Source organism: Lycorma delicatula, chromosome 1 (assembly GCF_047948215.1).
Source record: "Lycorma delicatula isolate Av1 chromosome 1, ASM4794821v1, whole genome shotgun sequence".
NCBI lineage: Eukaryota > Metazoa > Arthropoda > Insecta > Hemiptera > Fulgoridae > Lycorma > Lycorma delicatula.
The window spans coordinates 213,241,026-213,267,754 of NC_134455.1; the positions used below are offsets into that span (position 1 = coordinate 213,241,026).

General features: G+C 31.1%; 1 protein-coding gene across 3 annotated transcripts in view; it reads left to right on the forward strand.

The window, feature by feature from the left end:
* The window catches only part of LOC142328178 (CUB domain-containing protein 2), a 376,385-nt gene that overhangs the window by 268,727 nt on the left and 80,929 nt on the right, over positions 1 to 26,729 (forward strand). For all 3 annotated transcript variants that reach the window (XM_075371737.1, XM_075371745.1, XM_075371754.1), the window contains one exon: positions 17,184 to 17,361. In XM_075371737.1, the coding sequence (XP_075227852.1) occupies positions 17,184 to 17,361 (178 nt within the window). The remainder of the gene's footprint in view (positions 1 to 17,183; positions 17,362 to 26,729) is intronic.

Here is a 26,729-nt window from a genome sequence, read left to right on the forward strand (position 1 = left end):
CAACATCCCCACTCTTGCATAAAGGTGAGTCCGGGCATTCTAGACAAGAGGGCTACCTCCCGGACCTACCACGCTTCAAGATCCTCTTTTTTTCAAAGAATTAACTACTTCATTTGGAGATTCCTTTATAGAGCTAGAAATTATTTATAGAATTAGAATATTGAATTTGTTATTCGCGTGTGACCGATTGTAAGTCAGGTCACCGCCACCTGATATCGGCGAGTCAGCTTCACGTCGTTCTTCCATTAATATTGAGAAGTTTTAACTGCTTTTAGTTCGGTATTTAATCTTCTACAATCATTACTCCACCTGTTTCGTATTGTACTATTAGACAATTTTTAAAATCTGCACTCGTACAGGAATTCTATTCAGGTTATTCTATCCAGGTTGTTGCCTTTCTGGCTGCTTCGTCTGCGCCCATTTCATTTCCTGCAATACCAGCATGCCCTGAAGTTGATACAAACATACATCACTGTCCTTGTCCATTTAAAACGTAAAAAATGGACACAATGTTGGCAATAAGGGCGTTCTGAATAGCAGTAAGTGCATTTAACGAATCGGAACATATAAGCACTCTCTCTTCGCAGAAATGTTCAGAGTAGCGAAGAGCTTGCTGTATGGCAATAAGTTCTGACATATAAACACTTGCCATATCTGGCAGTTTCCAAAATGGGCTTCTTCATTTACATTAATGAAGCATCCAACACCTTGTTCATTTTTAGTACCGTCAGTATAAATTTTGATATATTTTTCATAATCACTGACGGTTGATAAAAATTCCTGTTGGATGAATACTGCTGGCTTCTCTTTTATTTTTCCACAGGAGAGATCCAATCTTATATTTACCGTTGGTAAGAACCTTAGCGGTATTCTCTTTTAGAAATTGCTAACGTCTTTGGTAAAACATTTCATATCTTCTTGTCAATTCATGATACCGTATTCCGGTTGGTCTGGAATAGGTAACCACTATTCCTTGCAACTTCGTTGAGGGCGTTTATCGCTTGTTGAAATTTGTACTTCACCACAGCTGTAGTGTTGCTGGCATACACAATTGCCAAATTATCGAATAGACACTTTTGCTGATTTCTGCTGGAATGGCTAATATCAGTTTATTGATGGCAATCTCGACATTCTAACAGGAGATTTTAACAATCATCACTAAATTCTGCAAGCAGTTCTAACGGGTGATTCAGATTCATCTTGTTATCAGTACATAATTTGATGTCATCCAAACATAACAGGTTGGAGATTGAAATGTCACGTTCTGGCTCAACGAGAGACCCACCTTTTCTGTTATTGAGTGCTCGACCACCTGTTCAGGACGGCAAAAGAACCTCTCGGCGGGGAGGCTTCCCTTCCCGGACTTAACTTTTCTGTTATTCAGTGCAAGGCAGATCCATATAGGGCTCAACGCATCTCCCTGAAATATTCCTCTCTTAATTTCAATATTATCTGTATAAACTGGATCTAGGCCATCTCGAGAGAGAGACACCGTCGTTGTCCACTTCATTAAATAATTCACGCACTTCACTACCTTTTCGTCTACGTTATATATCAATACCACCTCCAATAACGAAATATGTGATACTCCATCAAACGCTTTTTGATAATCTATGTACGCTGTGTATAGAGGTTTTCCATATTTCTTTGTTAGCCCAGTCACAATTGCATTAATAATAAACTGTAACATGCATCCCCTACTGTTCCATTTACATCCCTTCTGTTCTTTCGCTATTAGACCATTAAAATATTCAACTTTGCTACCACAACCGAAGTAGAGATTTTATATATAGAGGGAAGACATGTTATCGGTTTGTATTTCTCGTTTTCCACTATTGGGACCGGCGTGTTCGGGAGAAAGTACGTTACCCCACAAGTAAAGAATTTAGGGGCCAACTAAGCCTCCTGCAGCAACTCAGAATGTAATTTTACAAGTTCCACATGGTAACATGAAAACTGTTTGTACCTGTAATAATGGACCTTATCTAATCCAGAAGCCTTCCATTCAGTTTTCCATTAACACCCTCTCAGGTACTACATTGGCATCATGCATACTACGTATATTTTTCAGATTTTCTTTCTCAGTTCTTATCCAACGCGCGCAACTTGTATGCTGTACAGGATCGGACCATATATTCCCCCAGTATTCTTGCACCTTCTTCTTTGCAGGGTATATGTTGAACAAATTCTTTCGTCTTGTCATCTCGCTCGGAATTGAACCATTCTGTAAAACTGATTTTCACTTTTGCCGAACACCCTACTTACCGACCTTCGTTGGTTGCTTTCTTTGAACCTCCGTAGTTGAGCTGCTAGAACAGCTAATCTCTGTTTAAGTCTATCATTAACCTTCACCGGAGTTCATCTTCTACACTCGTAAGTCGCTTTGTTATTTCCATACCTATATCAGTTACTCTCCGTGACATATTGTCTTTAATGAATTGTGTTAAGACTCCAATGTTTTTCCGAAGTTCCTTTATTTTGTTCTCCAATCGCTTTTGCTATATAGGGATTGAGTTACTCCCTTCGTATTATTTACAGGCCGATGCAGCAAAGACTTTCTGGTTGTGGAGCCTGAGTACAGTAAGTAGCCCTTCTGTATAAACTGCTGCTTGAAACTCCTGCAAACTAATGGTATCAGTGATTCTGGTTCCCTTAACTTAAGTTACTTTTCTGTTTATTGAGTTTGTATTTCATTAAATTTCAACCGTGAGAGTCTCGGATGCATTGGGGTCCATTCCGTCACACAATGTACTCGACTCCATAAACATACTTTTCTCCTCGCTAATTTCTTCTTGTACAGGAATCACTTCATTGTGTAAAACTACATTCTCTACAGCGTTATTCAACACTCTCAGTTCCAACGAGACTTCCCTCTTTTTTTCACCCATCCTCGCTGAAAACACCTTAAAACCAGCCATTATAGACCTGTATTGTTCACTAATATTCTAGAATGTTTTATCGGCAAACTCTAGGAAAATGTTGATCACAATAATATGCATTTCCTTACTATACTAGAGATCAGCAGCTCCTAATCGGGATATTACTAAATAACATCGAACAATATATTAATTCGGGTCCATTTTGTTCGATGTCTCCTGTCTTGCATTGTGGACAGAGGCAGGGGAGGTTCTGCAAAACTAATGATAGAGAAATATATAGTTCCACTTCTTGTGGTGCAATTTCGTGGGACAATGCCACCCGCTTTCCCATGTCGGACTAAACATAATGACGGCTTCGAATACGTCCGTGTACTCCTACCACCTTGGCTATTTTCATTTAATTGACTTTTCTCTTTGTAAAAAAAAAAAATGGGAATACAGAATAAAGCTCCTGCGAGCAGGCTTCCTACAGCCCAAGCACAGCCGCCCGTTAAGGTACAGATGTTGATCGGAACGCTGCCCATAGTGAGAACAGATGCGTCCGGATTTGTTTCTGTTTTGATCCGCAGGTGCTATTTTATTTCCCACCTTCCCCATATATATGTGAAGCGTTCCCTAATCCGCCATCTGGGAACGCGCCCGATGGGGGACAGACAACCCCACACGGGATTATTAATCAATTTTTTTAAATGTAATTATACGATAATTACGTAATGTTATTTTTTTTAACTAGACCTTTACACGTTACTTATACTCCCAAACCCAGAATGTATCGTTACAGTTTCATCATTAATATGTAACAATTATCTGTTTATTTTATTGAAATTATTTTCGAACACTTTATTCAATTTAAATAGAACAAAAAATCCTGAGTTTTCCCGGCAACAGCGTAAATCAAACGTTTAACGTTTCTTATATAGGTAAGAGATGTATATGTATGTAACTTCTCTTATACCAGTACGACTTATTTAATAAAGAAAAATCCACTCACTAGTTAAGATTTCGCTATTTAATCCATGATATAAAGTATTTTCTTCAGATCCATAACACTCAAGACTTTTCTAGTTAAACCAGAAGAATTAGAAACTTCAAACAGGCTCTTTGAATAATCACTGAATTGATTTAATTGAAATTTTAACTTTGACAGATCTTAAATTTACTTCTTATATTTACTTATTTTAAAGATTTCCACCAAAGTGTTCGCGTATTTTGTTTTCTCCTGTTCAGTAGCATTTTTTTTTGTTTTTAAGAGGTAGAAGAGCCCTATTTACGGGCGCCTAAGCCCGTAAAAAGGCCGTGTTGGGCTCGCTAACAGATTCCCCCAGTTATAAACAAGGGCGTATATATGCCTGCGCACTACCGACTGCTTATAAAACCATTTCATCAGTAGAAGAGGGAATCGCTCGCACACACAATCATAACAAACAAACAAATGTCACACACCACACAAACAACACCACTAGAAGCAACACATACAGCACGTGAAACACAAACACCGACAACAACATCCCACAAGAACCAGGACAAAGCTTCTAAGATCTACAACACCTACGCGATACACACCCACACAGCAGTCAAGACAGAAATCTCACTCACACCACTTACCAGTGGCCACCATCAGACGCACGAGCAGAGTGTCTCCGGCCTCATCGCACCCAGGCGACCACCCACACGTACGGGTGACCCCCTAGGCACTCAGCCGAGAACCTGTCCACCCCCGCGCCCACCAGCGCCATTCTCCTCTGCGGAACTCCTCATATAAATGCAGCTTCCTTTCTTTTTCCTGTTCAGCCTCCGGTAACTACAGTTTAGATAATACTTCAGAGGATGAATGAGGATGATATGTATGAGTGTAAATGAAGTGTAGTCTTGTACATTCTCAGTTCGACCATTCCTGAGATGTGTGGTTAATTGAAACCCAACCACCAAAGAACACCGGTATCCATGATCTAGTATTCAAATCCGTGTAAAAATAACTGGCTTTACTAGGAGTTGAACGCTGGAACTCTCGGCTTCCAAATCAGCTGATTTGGGAAGACGCGTTCACCACTAGACCAACCCGGTGGGTTAGCTTCCTCATGACCGCCCCGACGAATCTTTCCACAGTCTTCCACTGTGCCTCACCTTGTAGTAGAATTCGTAGGGTATCTTCAGGCGAAACATATGCTCACGTCTCAGGTTGCTGAGTATCTCTCTACGCTCTATGGTGAATCGCGAAAAAAAAGACTACATGTTGGGAGGTCTCTTCCACCTCGCACTCCAAACAATTTTCAGATAGTTCGAGCGCGAATCTCTGCAAATAAGACCTGAATCCCCCATGTCCCGCCAAGAATTGTGTTAACTGTAAACTCAGCCTGTCATGGATCCTCCGGCACCACCTCCTGATGTCCCCAATAAGGCGGTGGGTCCATCTACCCTTTGTGGTCCGGTCCCATCGCTCCTGTGATGTTTGTGACATCTCTTCTTCTAGTTCTTCAGCATAGCGCTTCCTTTCCTCTAAGGGGAGTGTTCTCAGTTCCCTAGTTCTGCTACGCCGCATTATCATCAAATCTACAGGCGGGAATTCAGCAATCACCTCAATCGCCTCCGTGGACACCGCCCTATAGGCGGCCGTAATTCTAATGCAACACCTCCTGCGGATGGATTCCAATTTACCGCTGTACTTGGCAAATCTAACAACGCCCTCCACAACTCGGCGCCATATAGCAAGGCTGAATAGACCACACCAGTAAGCAGTTTCCTCCTATGTTGGGTGGGCCCTCTTGTATTTGGGAATAGGCTAACAATAAGCCTTCTCGTTTCCTCCGCCTTCTTACACGCTTGGAGTACGTGAGCACTAAATCTTAGTCTGGAATCAACCTAAATTCCCAAGTATTTTATGGCCACCTGAGACACAATTTCTCTCAAATCAAGGAACAGACATAAAGTTGTTCTCCTGGCGGCAGAGATCACCACCATCTCCGTCTTTTCAGGAGCCAACTGCAGTCCTACCCCAGCCATCCACTCACTAATTCTTGTATAGGAGTCAGTTATCGTACCTACAGCCTCATACCTTGTTTCCGCCTTCACTAGCAACGCTATATCATCAGCGTTGCCAAATAATGTAACCGATTGTGGGAGAACAACCCGAAACAATCCATTATAAGCAATGTTCCAGAGGGTCGATTCAAGGACCGACCCCTGCGACACCCCTCTATCGATATTCTTCTCAACATACCCATCACGCAGTCCAAAGACCATCTGACGTCCGATGAGATAATTTCGCACCATCCGTCGCAGGTAAGAAGGAATACGTAGGTTCTCCATTTCTCCCATTATTGCTGAGTGGCGGAAGCAATTAAACGCGTTTCGTACGACCAATGTGACTAGGACGCAGATCCTACCATCACCTCTCCTCAAGGCTACTCCCGCCAAGTCGCAGACAGCAGTCACAGCCTGCAAAATCCATACTGATCCGCAGAGAGCCCGCCCTGCTCTTCCAGTACACCAACTATCCTTTACTGAAGCATACGTTCCAGCATCTTCGCTAGCGCATCGATCATCGCCAATGGCCGGTACGAGGAGGGAAGTGCCAAATCCCTCCCCGGTTTAGGAACTAGCACTAGCCGCTGACGCTTCCATCTGCCAGGAAAAACTGCCTCTTTAAGACATGCATTGTATGTCTCTAAAAACGCCTCTGACTCAGCCCGAGCCGCCACCTTGATAACCATATTAGGCAGAAGATTCGGGCCAAGCGCCCTGGTCGACGATATTCGTGTGACCGCCGTCTCCAGTTCTGCATCGGTAAACAGCGATGTAGTCCCAGCTGCGTCTCTCACATCAGAGAGTAATTCATCCCTCGAGGGGAAGAGCCCATCAACTATGGTCAGCACTTCTTGCGGACACCTCATAACTGTAGCTCTGGGTCTTACTGCTTTCTTCACTAGAACCGCATAGGGTCTCCCCTACGGGTCCGTCTCCACCTCCGCGATTAGTTTAGCCAACATTTTCTCTTTGACTGTATGATGAGCTCCTCTTATATAGCTCAGCGTACTTCTTATACAGCTCAGCGTATACGACTTTCACCGAATACAAGTACGCTCTTGTCGTGCGCCTCTTAGCTCGGTGGCATTTTTCTAGTTTGCTTGCTATATCGGCAGTCCACCAATATGCAGGCGGACAACCCCTGAAGACGTACTTACGTGGGAGGACTTCGCAGGCTTCTTCTAGCCAATCGGCAAGACATGTGGCCTTCCCCTCCACCGTGGAGACCCGACGTACTACACATAGGTCAAGCCGTTCGGTAAAAACACCAGAGTCGAAGTCCCTGGTGCTCCAGTCCGTGAATATAAGTGATCCATCACTACCAGCTCCGGTACCAGCGATCGTCATCAAGATCGCTTGATGATCGCTGACAGTGTAGCCTTCCCACACTCTCCAGTCTGAAATGCAGGCAGCAAGCTCAGGGAAGGCAAAAGTCACGTTGATTATAGAGCCCGAGGGCCCTCTCCGAAATGTATATGCATCACCAACATTTAGCACTATTAAATCCAGTGCCGCAGTCATGTCCATAAGCACCGAACCTCTTGCGTTTGTCCTGGCAGATCCCCACTCGGTCGACCAGTCATTAAAATCGTCTGCCACCAGCATTGGTTGGCGTGTAGACATATCCCTCACCACAGTATTTAAAATCTCTTTATAACACTCCACGCTGATGTTGGGCTAAAGGTAGGCGGAGTAAGAGGTCACCTCTCCCACCCTCGCGTTGTTTAATAGCATACTATCTTCCTTTAATCCTTACGCATTTCTTCAATCTTCCCATAACTATTCCGTTCGTATTTATTTCGATTTAAAGATAATTTAAGTTCTCAACGTGACCGATCTCTGTGGTGCAGTGGTAGCATCTCGGCCTTTCATCGGAGGTCCCATGTTCGAATCCTGGTCAGGCGTGGCATTTTCATACGCTACAATGCATCTATCATAAAGTGACTGAAACTGAGCACTAGCCTGTTGATGATTTAAAACAAATAAATAAATTTTAATATTATTTATGTAATTTAAAAGTAAAAAATTTTTCTTTTTTGTTTGTTGAGAACTGAAAATTTTCGTTCTCATTGTTTTATATAACTCGAAATTTCGCTCAGATTTCAGCATTCAATAATAATTTTTACCACATTTGCAAACAACACATATAAGTTATTCATATAATCAAAAACCACCTCTCATCCCTTAGTGACTTTCATTTACTAATTATACTGTAATTTTAATTTTAACTTGATGTAACATAATAATTCAGTACTGTAATGAACTCTTAATTAATGACAGATCTTAATTAATTTAATTAATGACAGTAATTTTACATACCATAATTTTATATTAATTCTTAAATAAGATATCAAAGATATCGTGATAATAACCATAAATTCTGTCAATAAGATTTATTTTTCTTAAAATATATGCTATGCTGGTAAATTGCATTCATTTCATAAATATTTTTCATTTATACTTTTTATTTCAACATTTTCTATGTTAATACGACATATTTTTCTTATTAAAAATGTCCTTGAAGTATAAGTAAAATCTTGATTACTGTAACTAATAGAAAATACAATGGGTTCTTTATCATTAAAATATATATTAATAATGGTATTGTAATGACTAACCATACTGCAGTGTGCAACTGAAAATAAAGACATACTTTATTTTTTTTAAATCTATAAATAAAAAAAATTTGAATAACTAATCTACAAATAGTTCTACAACAATTTACCAACTGGATTTTAATTATCGAAGTGCAATATTAACAGACATATATTTTTGTATAGTATCTTATAAATCTTACAATTAATATAATAATAATCTTATAATTCCTATAATTAATTATAATTCTTATAATTCCTCAACCGTCTTGCCTTTAAATTAAAAGTAAATTTTAAATTATGGATGTCATATATATTTTTAGTAGCTGACGGGTTGCGCCAACCCATTTTAGTAAATATATGACAAGTAAGCAGTTGGGATACATAAGCCAGTGGTGTATGGCACCGCGCTTAGACTGCTCATGCAGTTAGGTAAGCTCTAGGAGCTATTTAGGACACTGGTATTTTAAAAAATAAACAAAATTAGTACAATAATAACATTATTATTATTGTACTAATAAATAGTAAGTAGTATTATTTTCTAGATTTAAGTAATCGAAATATATGTTTGTGGATTGTGTTTATTTCTTTGCTCTCTAGTTGAGGTGGTTTTGCCACTCCTAAAGTTTGCTGCCGTAGGCAGTCATTTATCTTGCCTACCATCTAAGACCGGCCCTGATGAGAAGTAAATTAACTAGTTTTTTAAATTAATATTTTCAGGTAATTGAGAAATGTATAAAAACGAATTGTGTATTAGTAGCATTGATTTACAATAGAATTTTAACATCAAAAATTATTTTTAAAATTACCTAATAAATCTCATATTTAAATTTGTCTGGAAAGAAAGAGTAAACAGAAGGAAGTTACATTACAACTTTATGAATTTAGATTTTAAAAAGAGCAAAGGCAGATAGAAAAGAAATCATGTATTATGTTTTTAATTAGTATTTTTTTTTTTTGTCTGCAGTCACTTGATTATTTTGTTGCAGCTCTCCGATATTCCCTATCTAGTGCTAGTCGTTTCATTTTGGTATACCTCCTAAATCCTACATCCCTAACAATTTGTTTTACATATTCCAAATGTTGCATGCCTGCACAATTTTTCCCATCTGCCTGTCCCTCCAATATAAAAGCGACTATTCCAGGATTCCTTAAGACGTAGCCTATAAGTCTGTCTCTTCTTTTAACTATATTTTTTCCAAATGCTTCTTTCTTCATTGATTTGCCTCAATACCTCTTCATTTGTCACTTTATCCACCCATCTGATTTTTAACATTCTTCTATACCACCATATTTCAAAAGCTTCTAATTTTTTCATCTCAGGTACTCCAATCGTCTAAGTTCAACTTCCATATAAAGCTACACTCAAACATATACTTTCAAAAATGTTTTCCTGATGTTTAAATTAATTTTTGAAGTAAGCAAATTATATTTTTGACTGAAAGCTCATTTTGCCTGTGCTATGCGACATTTTATATCACTCCTGCTTCACCCATGTTTAGTAATTCTACTTCCCAAATAACAAGATTCTTCTACATCTGTAATCTTTTCTCTTCCTATTTTTATATTCAGTGATCCATCTACATTATTTCTATTGCATTTCATTACTTTCATTTTGTTCTTGTTTATTTCCATCCTGTAGTTCTTGCGTAGGACTTCATCCATGAAATTCACTGATTTTTCTAACCTTGTTTTACTCTCGGCAAGAAATACTATATAATCAGCAAATTGTAGTATCTTTATCTTTTCATATTGCACTGTTACTACAGATCTAAATTGTTCTTTAACATCATTAACTACTAGTTCTATGTAAAGATTATAAAGCAATGGGGATAGGGAAAATCCTTGTCGAACTCCCTTTTTTATTAATGCTTCTTTCTTATGTTCTTTGATTTTTACTGTTGCAGTTTGGTTCCTATAAATGTTTTCAATTGTTCTTCTATCTCTATACTTGAACCCTAGATTTGGCAACAACTCCGGAACCAATGAAAATAAGTACACTTATGATATATCATTGAAAATCTCTCAATGAGGACTATTACTACAGTTAAGAAAAAGTCCAAAATCCAATTTTTTGGGGGATTTTGGGCTTTTTTGGACACTTTTGGTTCAGTCAATTCCAATCAAAAGGGGAGGTGCACAACTAGATGTTACAACAGTTCTAAATCCAAACTTTCAACATCCTATGGCTAATAAGTTTTAGTTATACGAGATATGTACATACATATATAAAATTGTCATGCTGAAACTTGTCAAAATGGATTCAGGAATGCTCAATTGGATATTTCCATTGAAATCTGAAAAAATAAACTTTTCGCAATCACAATACTTCCTTTACTTCGTACAAGGAAGTAAAAATAGAGATCAGGCTTTCAAATAATGATAATCAATTCAACTTTATTTTTTCCATGATAGAAATTGTTATATTTTATTTTCTCGAGGATGTGTATATCTGTTATGTTTCAAAATGAAACTTTGTGAAGTTTCAAGGTTTGTTTTGAGTGTTCTCTTATTAATAAACTTAATGTAAATAGTTTACTGAATAAATTATTACAGAAGAAAGGTCAGTTTTGTATATAAAGTTTATTAATGGTTACAAAAAAGCAAAATAAAAAAATTAGAAACATGAATGCATAAAAAAAAAACACAAAACAGCTATTTTTGCTATTGGATTATAGGTTATATTAATAGATTGCTATAATATAGAAACAATATAGTAGGTTATTCTAAATGATCTAATAAAGATTAATGAATAAAAAATATTGAATTTTAAACTAAAGTAATGTCTATGGATATTTTACTGTCTCTACTAATAGATTATAAATAAGGTACAATATTATTATCATTACAAATTAATCTTTTCATTACAGTTTAGCAACTTAATATAATATTTATTAGTATTTTTTTTTTATACTAATAAATAACAACAGTTTAATGGCATAGTCTACTAACATATTAGTGGTCTCAACACAGTTTTTAGAGCATAGTAAATTTATATTTAAGATAATAAATAAAAATATTAGCTGAGAACAGTGTTTATTTATCAGATCCTGCAGCTCCATTTAGACTATGTGGAAGAATGATCACAGTCAGAGTGATGCTAAGCTCTGACCTTTTTGATGCCCTTTTAAAAAGGCACCATTTCAAAAACCATCTCATTACAGAATATAACCTGTCCTTTCTAAATTTACTTTGATTATTTTATTACAATACTATTAGTTCTAGATTATTTTGGATTTTTTAAAATGCATTTAACTACAAGAATTATTTTTATTTTTTTTATATTCATTTATCACATACACATACCCTTCCAAGAAGGGTATGTGTATGTTTTTTTATCCTTAAGCAAAATCACACATTTAGAAAGTTTACGTCTTGTGCATTTGATTCTTTGCTTCAGTAAACCCAGTAGCTCACAGTAGTTGTCACTGTTTACTGATTGACTTTTAGTTATGAAAGGAACCAAAAGTGAACCTTCCACATTCCAGAATATTGTCATCATCACCTTTCCTGCAGACATTTAAGTTTTGAATGTTTTTGCTGTGGGAGATGAAGGATGTTTCCACATTAAACTTTGTCGCTTACTCTCAGGTTCAAAGTGATGGATCCATTTCTCATCAACGATTATTATTTGCTTAAGAAATGAGTCTCCTTCATCTTCATAACGTTTCAAAAGCTTCTGGGAAATTTTCAAATGATTCTCTTTGTGGATGCTGGTCAATTGACGTGGAACCCGCCAAGCACAGATTTTTTGAAAATTTAAAGAATCATGGATGATTGAAAATGCTGAGCCAGCTACCTTGCTGCTGTTCATCTCTGAGAGAAATCCTACCATTTTTAAAGTGATCAATCCATTCGTAGTTCTTGCTTCCACTCAAACAACTTTCTCTATATTGCTGCTGCACTCAACAAATAATCTGCTGGTTTCACTTCTTCTGAACTGAGGAAATATATTAATGCTCACATTTCTTCCTTAGTGCAATCAGACAAAGGAGTATTCATTTTAACACAATTTAACAAACACTACTCATTTAAACACAATCACAAATAGCTAACAATGAAACAATACTTTCAATGAAAAGCTGATAGAGGTTACAAGTTATACCAGAACAATCATTGCTGCCATACATGTGATTGGGAGGGAAATCAAAATTCCCCTTTATTTTTTGGCTTACCCTTGTGTAATATATAGTAGATAAATGCACGTGCACGCTCACACACACATACTTACCCATAAATAACTGATATTTACAAAATCAGTACAACTAAGTGATTTAAAGTTAGCTATTTCAACATTGGTGATGCAGGTACAGACCAACTTCATGTCATATAAAATGTGTAGTATGAAAATAATGTATTGTTTATCTGGCAGACTAATTGAAACATGAAGCTAGATGATAACAGACATGAAGCTAAACACACATAACTATTGTGCTTATGGTATTAGAAGGGCTACATTTAATTGTCATACCTTATAATCATGATATACCTTTCTGTGACAGTATAAATCTTTAAATGCATTTTAAGTTATAAATATGTAGTTTATTTAGCTAATTTCAGTGACAAGTCAATAATAAAATTTAAAAAATACAATTTTTTTAATACAATAGTTCTTCAACAGACTACAAACAACAAAATTTATTAGAATATTAAAAATATATATAAAAAATAGATAACTGTCTTACTTTCCCCACAGCTATGTCATTTCTTATATCAATTATAACAAGCATGTTTTGGATTAAAAATTGTTAATAAAGAAATAAACTTGTTAGTTTACTGAAGTATCAAAATGTTGATACTAAGAGCATAATTAATTAATATATGCAATTAAAAAGATATGAACTTTATTCCTTTTGGGAAAAGAATAATATACTGCTACCACTGACAGTAAATAAACTTATTAAAACATTTCATTTAGCGACTCTCTTCAGTTTAATTAAGTAATTTACTCTCCAGGATAGAATAAATTTCGCCTTTAATAATATCTAATATTTTTATTTATAATATTTATATAAATTTTGCCTTTATTATTTCTACTTGTAATAAAGTGATATTTTTAGTTATTTACAGTAATTTAATTTAATTTACTAAAATGAATCTTAATCAGAAATAACAATGCATTTACAAATCAACACATTAGCAAGTTCAGAAAATCAAAAAAATCTGTTTATAAAAATTAAAAAATGTGTGATTTAAAACTTGTACTTATAAATTCTACAACCACAATATAAATAAAATCCAATTAAAATATGTAAATCAGTTATAACAATATTTTTTTAAATTTAATTTGATTTTTCAGTTTTGGTGTAAAGAAATTATCACCCTTCTCTTGAAAAAGTTTAGTCGTGTTCTATTTTTATTACTTTATCAACACTAATTCCCTTTATTTCCAATATTCCTTACATTGGCTTAAATTAAAAATAAATGTAGATTTTTCAGAAAATTGAAACAAAGTGAAACGATATTACTTAACATTAAAGAAATTACCCAAAATATTTTTTAGAAATTAGATTTATTGTTTTGGAGGATATCAAAATACGAATATTTATGTTGCGTTACGGTAAACCTCACAGAACAATGTATGACTTGATTGGCCGACATAAATGTTTATTTACTTTATTATTTTTACTTATGGTTAATTTTTTTGATAACGATAATTTAAACAAATACTGTCTCAAATTCATTGTACAGGCTTTTTGTGAAGATTTTACTACACTAGTTCAATTAATACTTTTTGTTCTGAAAGATGAAGTTCGAACGAGAAATTAAAAATTTGAAATTATCAATCTGCAGATAATCATCCCTAACTTTTTTACTCATTTTTTCAATTGAGAGTCAACTGAGTTGTTTGATTAGGTTATAATAACAATCATAACTATAAAAATACTCTATCTTGATATTTAAATTCCCACTATTTATTGAAATGTGAACCAGTCAAATAAGAAATGTGCTGTGGTGACATTCAAATACAAATATAAAATTTGTATCTTCTCAAAATTGTGTTTCTAATTCATATAGCAATCACTGAATTACAAAATGTTTTATTATTAAGTATAATATTAATTTGAAAATTTCTTCTTAAGAAATTTTCAACTTCTAGAAATACGTCAATTCTGAATTTATCGTAGAAAAGTTTATTGGATGTTAAGAATTTCTTTACAATTATTATTAACATGGAATTTCAGATAAGTAATCTCTACTTTGTTCTAGTAAAGATAATTATTAACATTTTACGGTATTAACTGTTAATTAATGTATTTTACGCTAATAACAGTTAAACAAAATTTACTGTCAAACAAATTTTATTTTTTTGATGCAATGTGTTTATTTTCACAATATTCTTGATGTTTGCATTTATTTTAGAATATAATAATTTGTAATAACATTTTAAAGAGAAAATAAATATTTATTTAGTTACACAAACGTTAAGTCGTAAATACTACTCTGAAAGTAATAGCAAACTTTGATCTTTCACAATTGAAAACTATTTTATTGGCCATCATTAATTATTTTATTAAACTGATTGGTTAATGAATGTTCGTTCATTTTTAAACGTTTACGTAATTATAGTGTTTGAAATAATTAACTTTAAATTTAACAATCTTCATTCTGAGTAATGAAAATTATTCATACATCAGAATATAATCTAACAGCACCTCTACCAGCTTTTCAAAGTTTTTTATAAAATTTTGTGTCTTGGAAAAGTACTTTTATGTACATTAAATAGATATTTAAAGTTTCATTTCGTGTGAAATTTATGAATTTTCAACAAATCAGTAATTTAGGTGTTGATCTCATCGCAAAGTGCAATTGGTTTTCATTAAAAGAAAAACCAAAAATCAGGGCTACAATTCCAAATGATGTTCTTTACTTAAATTATTTCCATGATCACGAAAACAAACTACATTTAGGTTAGGAATTTACATTAGTTTTTTAAAATATTTTTTTTAGCAGCGCCTTTCATGATGTTGACTAACAACAATATAATAAGAAATAAAACAATGAAAAAGCTTTGAAATTTATCTAAGACAGTTTTTTTTTATTAATTATTGTAAATTACATATAATTACGAGTAAATTTAAAAATAAAAATAACTGTTTAAAATACAGAATGTTTCAGTTACTCCAAAGTGGGGACAACCACGTTCTGGATACTTGGTTTAATAAATAAAATTAATATACTGGTTATTGTATGTCAAACAGCATTTGGAGTACTGATTTACAAATTGCTGTATATATATATATATATATATATATATATATATATATATACACACACACACATAATGAAAAAGGTGACTGATGAATCTAAGATAATCTCATACTGGAAAGGGTGATGAATAAAGTAGGTTACCACGCATTATGTTAAGACCATAAGAGAAATCTAACTTAACGCGGTAAATTCATTTATTTTGTGAAGTTGTAAATTAAAGGAGTTCATTAGTTACATTTCATGAAGTAATTAAAATTAAACCGACGCTCTCTAGGTTCACTTAGAAATAAATGGAGGGAAATCATAATCAGTTAAAACCACTCAGGAAGGCTTACAACGCAACAGAGTGAGTAAAGGAGCCAGAAAATGCGCGCGTGATGAGTGATTCATGGTTTCAATCCGACCAATAGGCCATGCATAGAAAGGTTTAAACTTAACTGCTCCTACTTTCTATCTTATGAGAATATTCAAAATTCGTTTTTAATTAACTTACTCGTATATCAGTGTACCATATGAAATTAATGTTTTAATTTTTTTCATAAAATGTTCTTCCAGTTACCGAGTATTATAAGTGAAGTTTCTCACGATAAAGAACGGGGTTTTTCTCACATTTAAGGGCACTTATATGTTGCTCTTATAAAGTATGCTTAAATTAAAAACGCGACCTGATAACGGATTTTCATTTACCACAAAAATCTGTTTTAAAACTTTACTCTTAATTAAATGTAATAGGATATTCTTAATATTAATAAAATATTCTTTTTTTTATATTAAACCTCATTTTACCTCAATTCATGAGAATTCAATTTTTTTATCAACTTATTCAGGTTTAAATTTATTTAATATCAAAATTTTTTTAATAATCAAAAATTTAACAACATAAGAATGTTGGACCAACTGTTACATTCATTAGCTACTAGAAGTAGATTTGTAATGCGAGCAAAACAAATGGAAAAATATTTCATTTTTATTTTTGTTTGATTTACGCCTACTCTATCAGCGGTTCGCCAAATGAACAGCTGAATGAACTGAACGTGATGTACGTGCTCGGTACAACAAAATCACAAATGCAGCCAAAACAATGGGTTTTTGTTAATCACTCTTTTTTTATTATGAGAAATAAATGTCCCCTGACTTACGAATTTCATCGGAACTGCACTAATCTAAATTGAACTGGCTCCCATCAAATTTATTTTACTTTACTCTCTTGAAAACATATAATTAAATAAAATAATGTAATTCAAAACGTTCTAGAAATAAAACTAAGAATGGAACTATAACGAAAATACAGTTTATTTATAGTCAGTTATGAAAAAATATCATTCTAGTAAATAATGAATACTAGTTAAGATTTATTGGCATTAAATGCAATAAGTTTTTGATAATTATCAGAATAAATTATAAAATTATATTGATATTGAAATTATTCGATAATTTCAAACTTATGTAATCTGTTTTAATTCTTTTTTTCCAGAGTGTGACCGAACATTTGTGAGTCGTGTTAACGGACCACAAAACGGTACGTTTTCAGCACCAAGTTTCCTAAATTCAGCAGGGCACTCGCGTCAGTGTGTCTACACTTTTTTAGCGGCCCCACATCAACGAGTAGAAATAATCTTCACACACTTCGATCTGCGAGGCACTCCACCTGAGTCAGTCATATTATTAATTAGAAACTTATTATTAGAAACAATAATTACGACGACATCAATATTTATCGGTGAATTATCAGGATATGTGTACACAAACCTTTTCAAAAATCTGGAAGAGGTTTACTTTCAGGTGATGTAATGTTAACATTTCAGACCCGATTTAAATTTGTTGCGATAAATAAAAATTATTTAAAAATGTGTTTGAAATTTTTCCTGTCTTAAACATAAATTATTTAAATGACAGTTTTTTTCAAGTTTTTTTTCAAAATGAAAGCCAACTTTTAATAGCTCCTTCCATTAATTTTGTGTTTTCAATAAAGTGCAATGACTATACAACATTTAATTTTACATTTTCAGCAACGAAGATCAATCTTTAATACTTATTGTTTTTTTTTTAAATAACTACTTTGTTCAAAGATTCTTTTAACAATAAACCTCTGCTGAAAATGATTGAGAAATTCGTTATTGAATATTTTTGGTCAGTTTTTCACTTTTCATAATTGTTACTTCTCAATGGACGATTTCAAAACTGGATTTTACTATTGAAATACTTTTTTTAGTCAGAAATGAGATGTCACAAGAATGTCTTTTTATTTAAGAAATATAAATTATTTTATCTGTTAAAAATAAGTGTGAAAAAAATTTCAGATATATTTTTACATACTTATATTCATTACAATAACCTTATACTGCATTTGAGATTGCAATTTTATATCTTTTCAAAATATTTAACCATTTCCAGACATTGGAGACACCTATTGCACTGATTTAAAACTATGATTTTATGTATATATTTATTAAACATTAGTCCTAAATATTAATTTATTATTTTACTGAAAATAAGCATTAGTAGCACAAATAAAAAAAAAAAATATTTTAATCAAAATTTTCAAAAGTTGTGTATAACAATTTCAAATAAAGTAATATTTTTTCAGTTTTTTAAAATCAATAATTTAATTAAAAAATAAATAGAAGTAATCTTTATTCTTTAAGAAAAGTATACTAATTACATTAAACCTATGGAAATTATACTCAAAAATGTTTGTTTATTCACTTAATAAGTTCTAATAAAGTTTTAATAAAAAATTCATCCAATTAATCTTTTTATTCTTTAATAAATTAAAGGGTAATTAAATGTAACTTATAAACATATGTGCAATAAACTGATATACATATGTAATCGTAAAGTGGAATTCAGTCAAATTAAGCTACAGCATATTTATATTAAGAATCTGAAGACGATGTTTCATGTCAATGCAAACATTTAAAATGACGTTAACATTAAAAAAAAGGAAAAATATAAAAAAAATATAATTTTTTACATTTAATATAAAATGTTAGCCTTGCTTACAAAACATTGTCTATAATTTCATGATAATAAAATTTCCAAGAGGTGAATTAAGCCTAATAAAAAAAAAGCAAATAAAACTTATTATCACTAAACTTATAAGACCATCATCAAAATAAACATATAGATTTGACAGGAATGGTAAATAAAAATTAGGTATGTAATTTAATAACATAAACATTTATTTAATGATAACATAAATAAATAATAACATAATTTATAACAAACATTTATTATTCCTAAACTGAAAATTAATCAAAATTAAAACATAGTATTTTTTAATGTTTTAAAAACTTCCATAACAATAACATTCAACTTTAAATAATTTTGGTTACATAAAATATATTTTTTTTAGTTAATACTTTTTCATGTAAAATTCATTTACTAAAATTTTAGTGATATTCTTTAATTGCAATAAATATTTTTTTAAAAAATCAAAAAATAATATTAGTCATATTGTGTATATTTATAAAAGAATATAAAAATATTTTTTAAGTTATTTTTTAGAATGATCTGATATTAACATCAATTCCCAAAACATAAAATAATAAAATAAAACGAGAAAAGCTAATTTCTTTTCTTCATCTTTGATTACTCTGGACAAAAATACTTTGTTTTTTATTTGTAATTCAATAGAATCTTGTAATATTTTTGATGCCGATTTCAAAAATCTAAATGGTTTCTTTCTATCATGCATAGTGTTAGAGTAATTACCATTTTTGTTGCAAGGAAAAAGCATTGTGACAGTAGTATAACAATATTATACGTGCAATTTCTACATGACTAAAATCTGCTTCTTTTGGATTTTCTAGCATAGTTTGGTGTAGATACATTAGTCATGAGATTCCAGCAGTAGTCAGCCAGCATTCTTGGGTTCCACTTTCCCTGGTAGTGTGATTCCATGTGGATATTCTCTGGTTAGTGTTCTCCATGTTTGTCAGTTACAACTCCAAGATTGGTAGAGAAAAGATTCTGATAAAAATTTAAGAAGTAGATCTTCAGTGACAAATTGTATCCAAGTGCTTTATAATTCTTTAGAAGCTCAGTTATATCTGTCTTATGATTTTCAAGGACGTTGTTTACAGCTTTTTTAAAAATTTCCAGGCAGTAACCTCATAGACATTCAAACTACTTTCAAATTCAATATCATTCATTAGTTTTCTTATTTGCAGTCCAACAATATACCTTCCTTTATCTTAACATCATTTATATTAGGGAACCAGTTTTTTAGAAACGGAAATCCAGTCCTATCGCAATCCATTGCTTTAATGAATTTTTTCATTAAACCTAGCTTAATATATAAAGGAAGGTAAAACATTTTCAGGTTTTATTAGTGCTGACTCATAACATTCCTCTCTCCTATAGTCAATGTTTCTCTTTTTGGCTACTATTTTCTAACATAATGATTCTTTCTACCTCTGCTGCCCCACTCACACAAGAAGTAACAAAACTTAGTATACCCAAGTAGTAAAATGAGTAACAGTGTTATCACTTTCAGGTCTCCACAAATATGCAACAAGTGTTTCTCGTATCCAAGACAAGTTCCATATTTTAATAGGATTCCTTAGTGAGCAGCATGAGTTAAAGGGATGAATGGGATATTATTTTTAAAATGAAGAGGACTGGTTTTAAACTTTTCTCTGAGGAGTCTATAAAAAGGTGCCTTTCATCATGATGGTGCATATTTCCCACTGCTTCTATTAAAGATTCCACGTCATTACAGTAAAGTCCTTGTACTGGGAGAAGAAACATTTTAATTCATACTACCTGTCATGGAAAGCACTTGTTTTATTATTCTTTTGTAAGAGATTCCTGTAGCAATGTGAAAATTTCTGTTTGATTCTTGGATAAATTTAGAACAAGATCATTTAATGCTGGCTGATTAATTAAGTGTGGTTCAGTATTTGTATTTAGTAAAAAGTTCTAAATATTTTTTAAACATAATGAATATATCTATTATGGTTATAACTACAACTTTACATTTTTAAAAGTACCGAAGTACAGAAAAAATAAACTTTAAAAAAATGATGTAGCTGTGTCCTGCATTATCAGCTTGAAAATTCTTTCAAAAGGATTACATATCTAACATTAAAAATATTAATTTTTATTAACAAATTTGTATGACAATATTTTCATCATAAAATTTATAATCCATGTACGTGGTACGATTTTTAATTAACAATTCATTATCATACTGGTGTACATAACAGTATAGATAACTTAATCAGACTCTTCGAATATAAGCAGCTTCTCATTAAGTTTATTTTTATATTTATATAAGTGATTTTTTTTCTTTAGTTTTAATTTCTAATATCTTAAAATTATTACTTTAATTTGAAATTAAATATTAGTTTTTTATTATATGTCAGTAACATTAGAAAACTGTATTTATCTTTTCTTTTAATGTACTGTAATATTCTTTAGTATGTCAAAACATAATCAACGAACATCAGTATTGGATCACTCAAGCATTTTAAAAATATTATATATCATCTAAAGACAGATAGACAATTTTATTAAAATAATTGAAATTAAGAGATAAATAAAAAGTGAATTTAAAAATAATCAATCCCATCTTTTAATATTATTAAATTTTCTTTTTAATTTAAAATTATTATGGCTTACAAAAATTTTTAGCTGAAATCCAAACTTATAATTGAAAAATGTAATTTGCTGTCATTAAATAATATAAACAAATAGAAAAACAAAGAGCAGTGTGGCAAAAAAAGAAAACTTTATTTGATTAATTATTCTCAACTACCTGTGATTCAAAAATATAACTTTAAATATTAACAACTAAAACCAGAAAGATTCTGATGGTAACCCAATTTACACAAAATCCTTAATAACATACTTTTACTGAAATTATACTTGTAATAAAGAAATATTAATTTTAACCAACTATGTGTTGAAAAAATATGAGATTAAATAGTGTATTACTAATAATTAAAAATATATACTTTTAATATAATAAGACCTTTCAACTTGATCTTGATAGTTAACTGGATACTCAGAACCATCTGAACCAAACTGCAGTTGAATTATTAAGGGTTGGATTAAAGGAGTCATTTTTATAGAGATTACAAAGATATTTCTAAAATTCTCCATTAAGTTATAAGAATGAAGAAATATCAGCACACATTAAAATTATTTTTAGAGACGTAATACCAAATTCCTAACAAATCTACCCTCTGCGGTATTAATCACTTAGTTCTTTATAATGACTGTTTTCAAGTTATATAAGTATTAAAAAATTATACATGTAGTTAAGGATTGTGTTTTTTAAATACCAACTAATGTCGCATTATCTTTTTCCTGTTATACTACAAAGTAATAAACATGTTAAATATTATGGGAAAATAGAATTATTTAACTTTTAAAACAAAACTTTAATAAAATTTGATATATTGGCCTTCTTTTGAGCTCCTCTTTTCTTACATTCTAGAAGAATTCATTATTCAATGTGAGAAATAGATACACTACAAACGAAAAACATATCCAAAGATTAGTTGTATATTGTTAAATGTATTGATAACAACATAACTAATTTTCTCTCATCTTCATTTCAAAAAATGAAAGGTAACAGTAATTGGGCAGCAGCCCAAATTACTGTGTTCAGTTAAATCTGAACAAAAAATGCACATAAAATTTATTGAACTTACTATCACAAAAGCACATTTTCAAAACGCACAAAAACCAACAATTACAGACACATACTCCCAACATCTTAAATTACCCAACTGTACAAAAATTCACATCATTAAAAGGCATTCTTCACAGATCACACAATAAATTGTATAATTGGATGAACAGATAAAAGAACTCAACACTGTAAAATAACTAATATTTGTGAAATAATGTTTATCAGTCTCATAAATTCACTGGAATACAAAGTAAACACAATCAGAAACAAAAATAAGAACAACAAAAATTCTAAAAAAGTTATTTCCTTTTATTAAAAAAAAGCTCACAAAATAACAACAGAATGCAAAATAGGTTTCAATACACAAAAAAAACCAACGCAAAGACCATACTTAATTAAAAAACATGGTGTCCCATAACAGTATGAGAACCAAATGCTGCTACTGTGCAAACATTTCTAGAAGAAATCATATTTGTTCATCTGTGCTAAAACTACAGTGATATTTTAGTGGTGGAAAAGAAAATGAGAATTGGATTGTTCTAGAGACAATCTGTAACCACATGTTTGTTTCTGTAAATTTTTTGTGTTCTATGCACTGAACAGTTTATTCAAAAAGATTTTCTTCATTTATTACCTAAGTAATGTATTAAAGTTTAATAGAATATTATCTCTAAAAAATCTATGAACATGACATCTCATTGTAGTTATTAGAAATTATTGTACTAGCATTAGGACTTGACTTTATGTTCTTTCTCCTCTTAGCAGAAAATATAAGAAAATATTTCACTGATTCTACTGTTTATAATACACAGTCTTTTCCAACGCTCTATTCACCTGACTAGTTTTCTTTGCAGATAAAACTTTTTTATTTTTTGCAGCTCTTAAATTAATAACTAATAATATTTAGAGAAACTAGAAAATTAGGTTTCACACATTTTCATATTAATAGTATCTTTAAAGTACAATAAAAATATTGATATCATTGAAATTATTATCAAAGTGTTTATAACAGGAATTTCAACAAATATCTGATTGCATTCTGAAAAACACTAATAATATTTCTGCAAAAGTGTATTTGGAAGGTTCGGATAGAAATACAAAAAATTATAATTCATAAAATTTATAAATGTTATTTAATGAAAAACATCAAACAAGGGAAAAGAAACAATCAGGAATCCTTTGATTCAGAAGAAACGTTGAAGTATTTATTTAAAATTAAATTAAAAGATTTTCTTTTTTTGCAAAAATATTTCTCAATTAATGATTTAAATACATCCTTCTGAATATTTTTAACTGCTTAATTGTTACTTATTTACAAATTCTGCTCATACTCTTACATCATTATTATTCTGATAATAATTATTTTTACAAGTTAATACTATCTTTTCTTGTTTATATAAATTAATATTTTATCATATGATGAAGGTGTGATCAAATTTATTCCTTGAGCTTTCAAGGAAAATGCTAATTCCTTTTTTATTCTTGGAGTAATACAACTGCACATTTCTGACAAGATCTATATAATTAATAATTATATATTACTACTCTGGATAAAAAAGGTTTATTAATGCATAAGTTCTGAATACTGGATCCAGAAGTACGATGCACTTCTAGATTTCATTAAAAAATGAAATTGAAATTGTTTTTGCAAGACACAATTCACTTTCATTATCTATTTCAAGCCCCCAACAATTATTTATGATAAATAGAAAATAATTTTGAACCTTTGTGAAATTTTTCCCTTTACTTGTATACGAATTTATATACCTGTAATAGCAGCAGAACAACTTTAGCAATGAATAAAAAATTAATTTGAAAAATATTTTATGCACTGATCTTGTGAAATAAACACTGGTCTTAAAAATAAAACACATTTCACTTTCTTATTGATTTATGAATAAAAACAGAAAAAATCAATCAATTTAGTATACAAAATGTCCAACAGCAGGAAGTTGATTGTAAAAGTTCAATAAAACTATTAGCATGGGATTTCATTTGATGCATTTGAGCTGGGACTAACACAGTAAGATTATAACTACTTCCACTCTCACAATTCAATTGAAATGCCTACAATGTATAACTTACTGATAAAATTAAAAATATAAAGTTTCAGTCTTTTATTAATTTAAAAGATTTTTTAATGCATAAAAAAGTAGGGAAGATGAATTTTTATATGATACTAGACTTGCATTTTTAAATGGAAAATTTTGTGCAACATGGCACCAAAATAAAAGACACCTCATTCCAAGAAAAGAGAACACATTATCATAAGATGGTACTTTATAACTTAAAGATGAACTGGGTTTTATATTTATAAGTACTGAGATTTTTCTAGAGTATTTTGTTTTTTTTTATAAAAATTGATAATGCAAGACATAAATAAATATAAGCAGACAAAATGTCATTCATGCATTGTACTTTTTCAGATAAGTTGTTACACTAAGTTTAAAACTAATATTTTGAACTATTTCTCCTGATAGATTGTGAATGAGATTTCTTTTAAGAAGAATATTGGGTGTATTTATCCAAATTAACATTGAGTAAAAAAATCTTATATATTTTTTAATTATATCTGTTTTAAGTAATTATTAAATTTGTTAAATTTACTAATGTTAAAGCTATTTAATAGTGATGTCATCAGATTAGTGCATTAGTGCAGTAATTTTTTGAAAATTCAAATAATTCACTAGCATATTGACCACTGTGTTAATAAAATTTAATATTATATGAAACATAAACCATCAAAACACAGTAGATAAGTTAAATTTACCATATCAATTTACAATAATTGACTTTCGCAGGTCCTGCATTTTCAGTTGGTATTGAATTCTATTATTACATTAAAACATATTCATTTTATAATTTGTCACTGTTTTCTGTTTAAATGATTTTGAAATTTATTATGAATGTATATGCAAATTATGCCGTCCACTCTGGACATGGAAAAACAGAGAACAATTTCAACAAAATGCCAAATTATAAAATTAATATGTTTTAATATAGTTACAGAATTCAATACCAACTAAATGATGTGGAATCTCATGAAAATAGATTATTGAAAATTAATATGGTAAGTTTAACTTATCTAATTACTGTGTTTTGCTGGTTTATTTTTCATACAATATTAAAAATAATTATATTGTGCACAGTAATATATGAAGCCTAAATCTCTTGTATATAAACAAAATTTCCATATTTTCTACTTTTGTATTAGCATAAGGATGACAGCATTTGGACTCTGCTCCTATGTGCCCTTTTTAACCACTGGATCTCCTGAACCTCTTTCATAGCTGAAATTTAGTTAAATGTAAAAAGATAGTTTAGAATATCTCATTAAAAGAGACTTTTTGTGTTGGAAATATGAAAAGTGAAATAAAAAATTGATACACTTTATAACTGCTGCAATTTGCCTATAAGTTGCAGACAGTATAATTAGAATAAAATCAAAACCAGAGAAATGAAGAATATACTCATGATTAAAATTTTTAATAATAACAAAAAACTATTAAAAAAATGGCAATCATTATTTCTACACAATTAAAAAATTAGTTTAATCAAATATAAAAAAAGTTATAAATAAATGCATAGGTGGTTAAATGTAGTAAGCCTTGAAGACTTAAGGGTATTTTTACAAAAGCAAAGAAAAAGGTTGCAGTATTTTTAACAAATATTTAAATAAATACATATACACATTTATATATAAACGTATATGTATATCAAGTATTGATATTTCTAACTTTAAATAAATAAATAAAATTTGTGACCAAATTGCAACACATGTGAACATTTACTTTTATATTTTTTCTGCTAAATAATTTTACATTTTCCTAAAATTTAAACAAAATATTATTAGTTGAATATACTGTTTTTCATGTTAGTAAGATTGGACTGCTGAAAATATAGTTAAATATTGCTTATGTATTGTTTAGTTTTCTGATGGTAAAAGCTCAGCAATTGTGGCAATATATACCATACCTGTAAAGACTTCCCTGACATGTTTTATCTTTATTAGAGTTTAAAACCGCACCAACAGCAGCTCTGGGAACAGTACTATAAAATTCAATAACAATTTGGATTTTTAAGCCAATCAGAATTATTTATTATGATGATATTAATGTTTGCCAATTATAAATGAATTGATATTTGTCAATAAGATGGTAAATTTTTATTAGATGTGAAAATCTATTTGTCCAGCATTTTGATTCGTACTTCAGATCTGCTTACCTGTTGATTCATGACATGTACATGAGCATTATGTTGAAGAAATTTTCATTAATGGTAATGTTGATTGGGACAGTATATGCATACTTAAAATTATAAATCTACATCTATTTTTGGACAATATTTCATCAATATTAATTAAATAACCAATCTTAA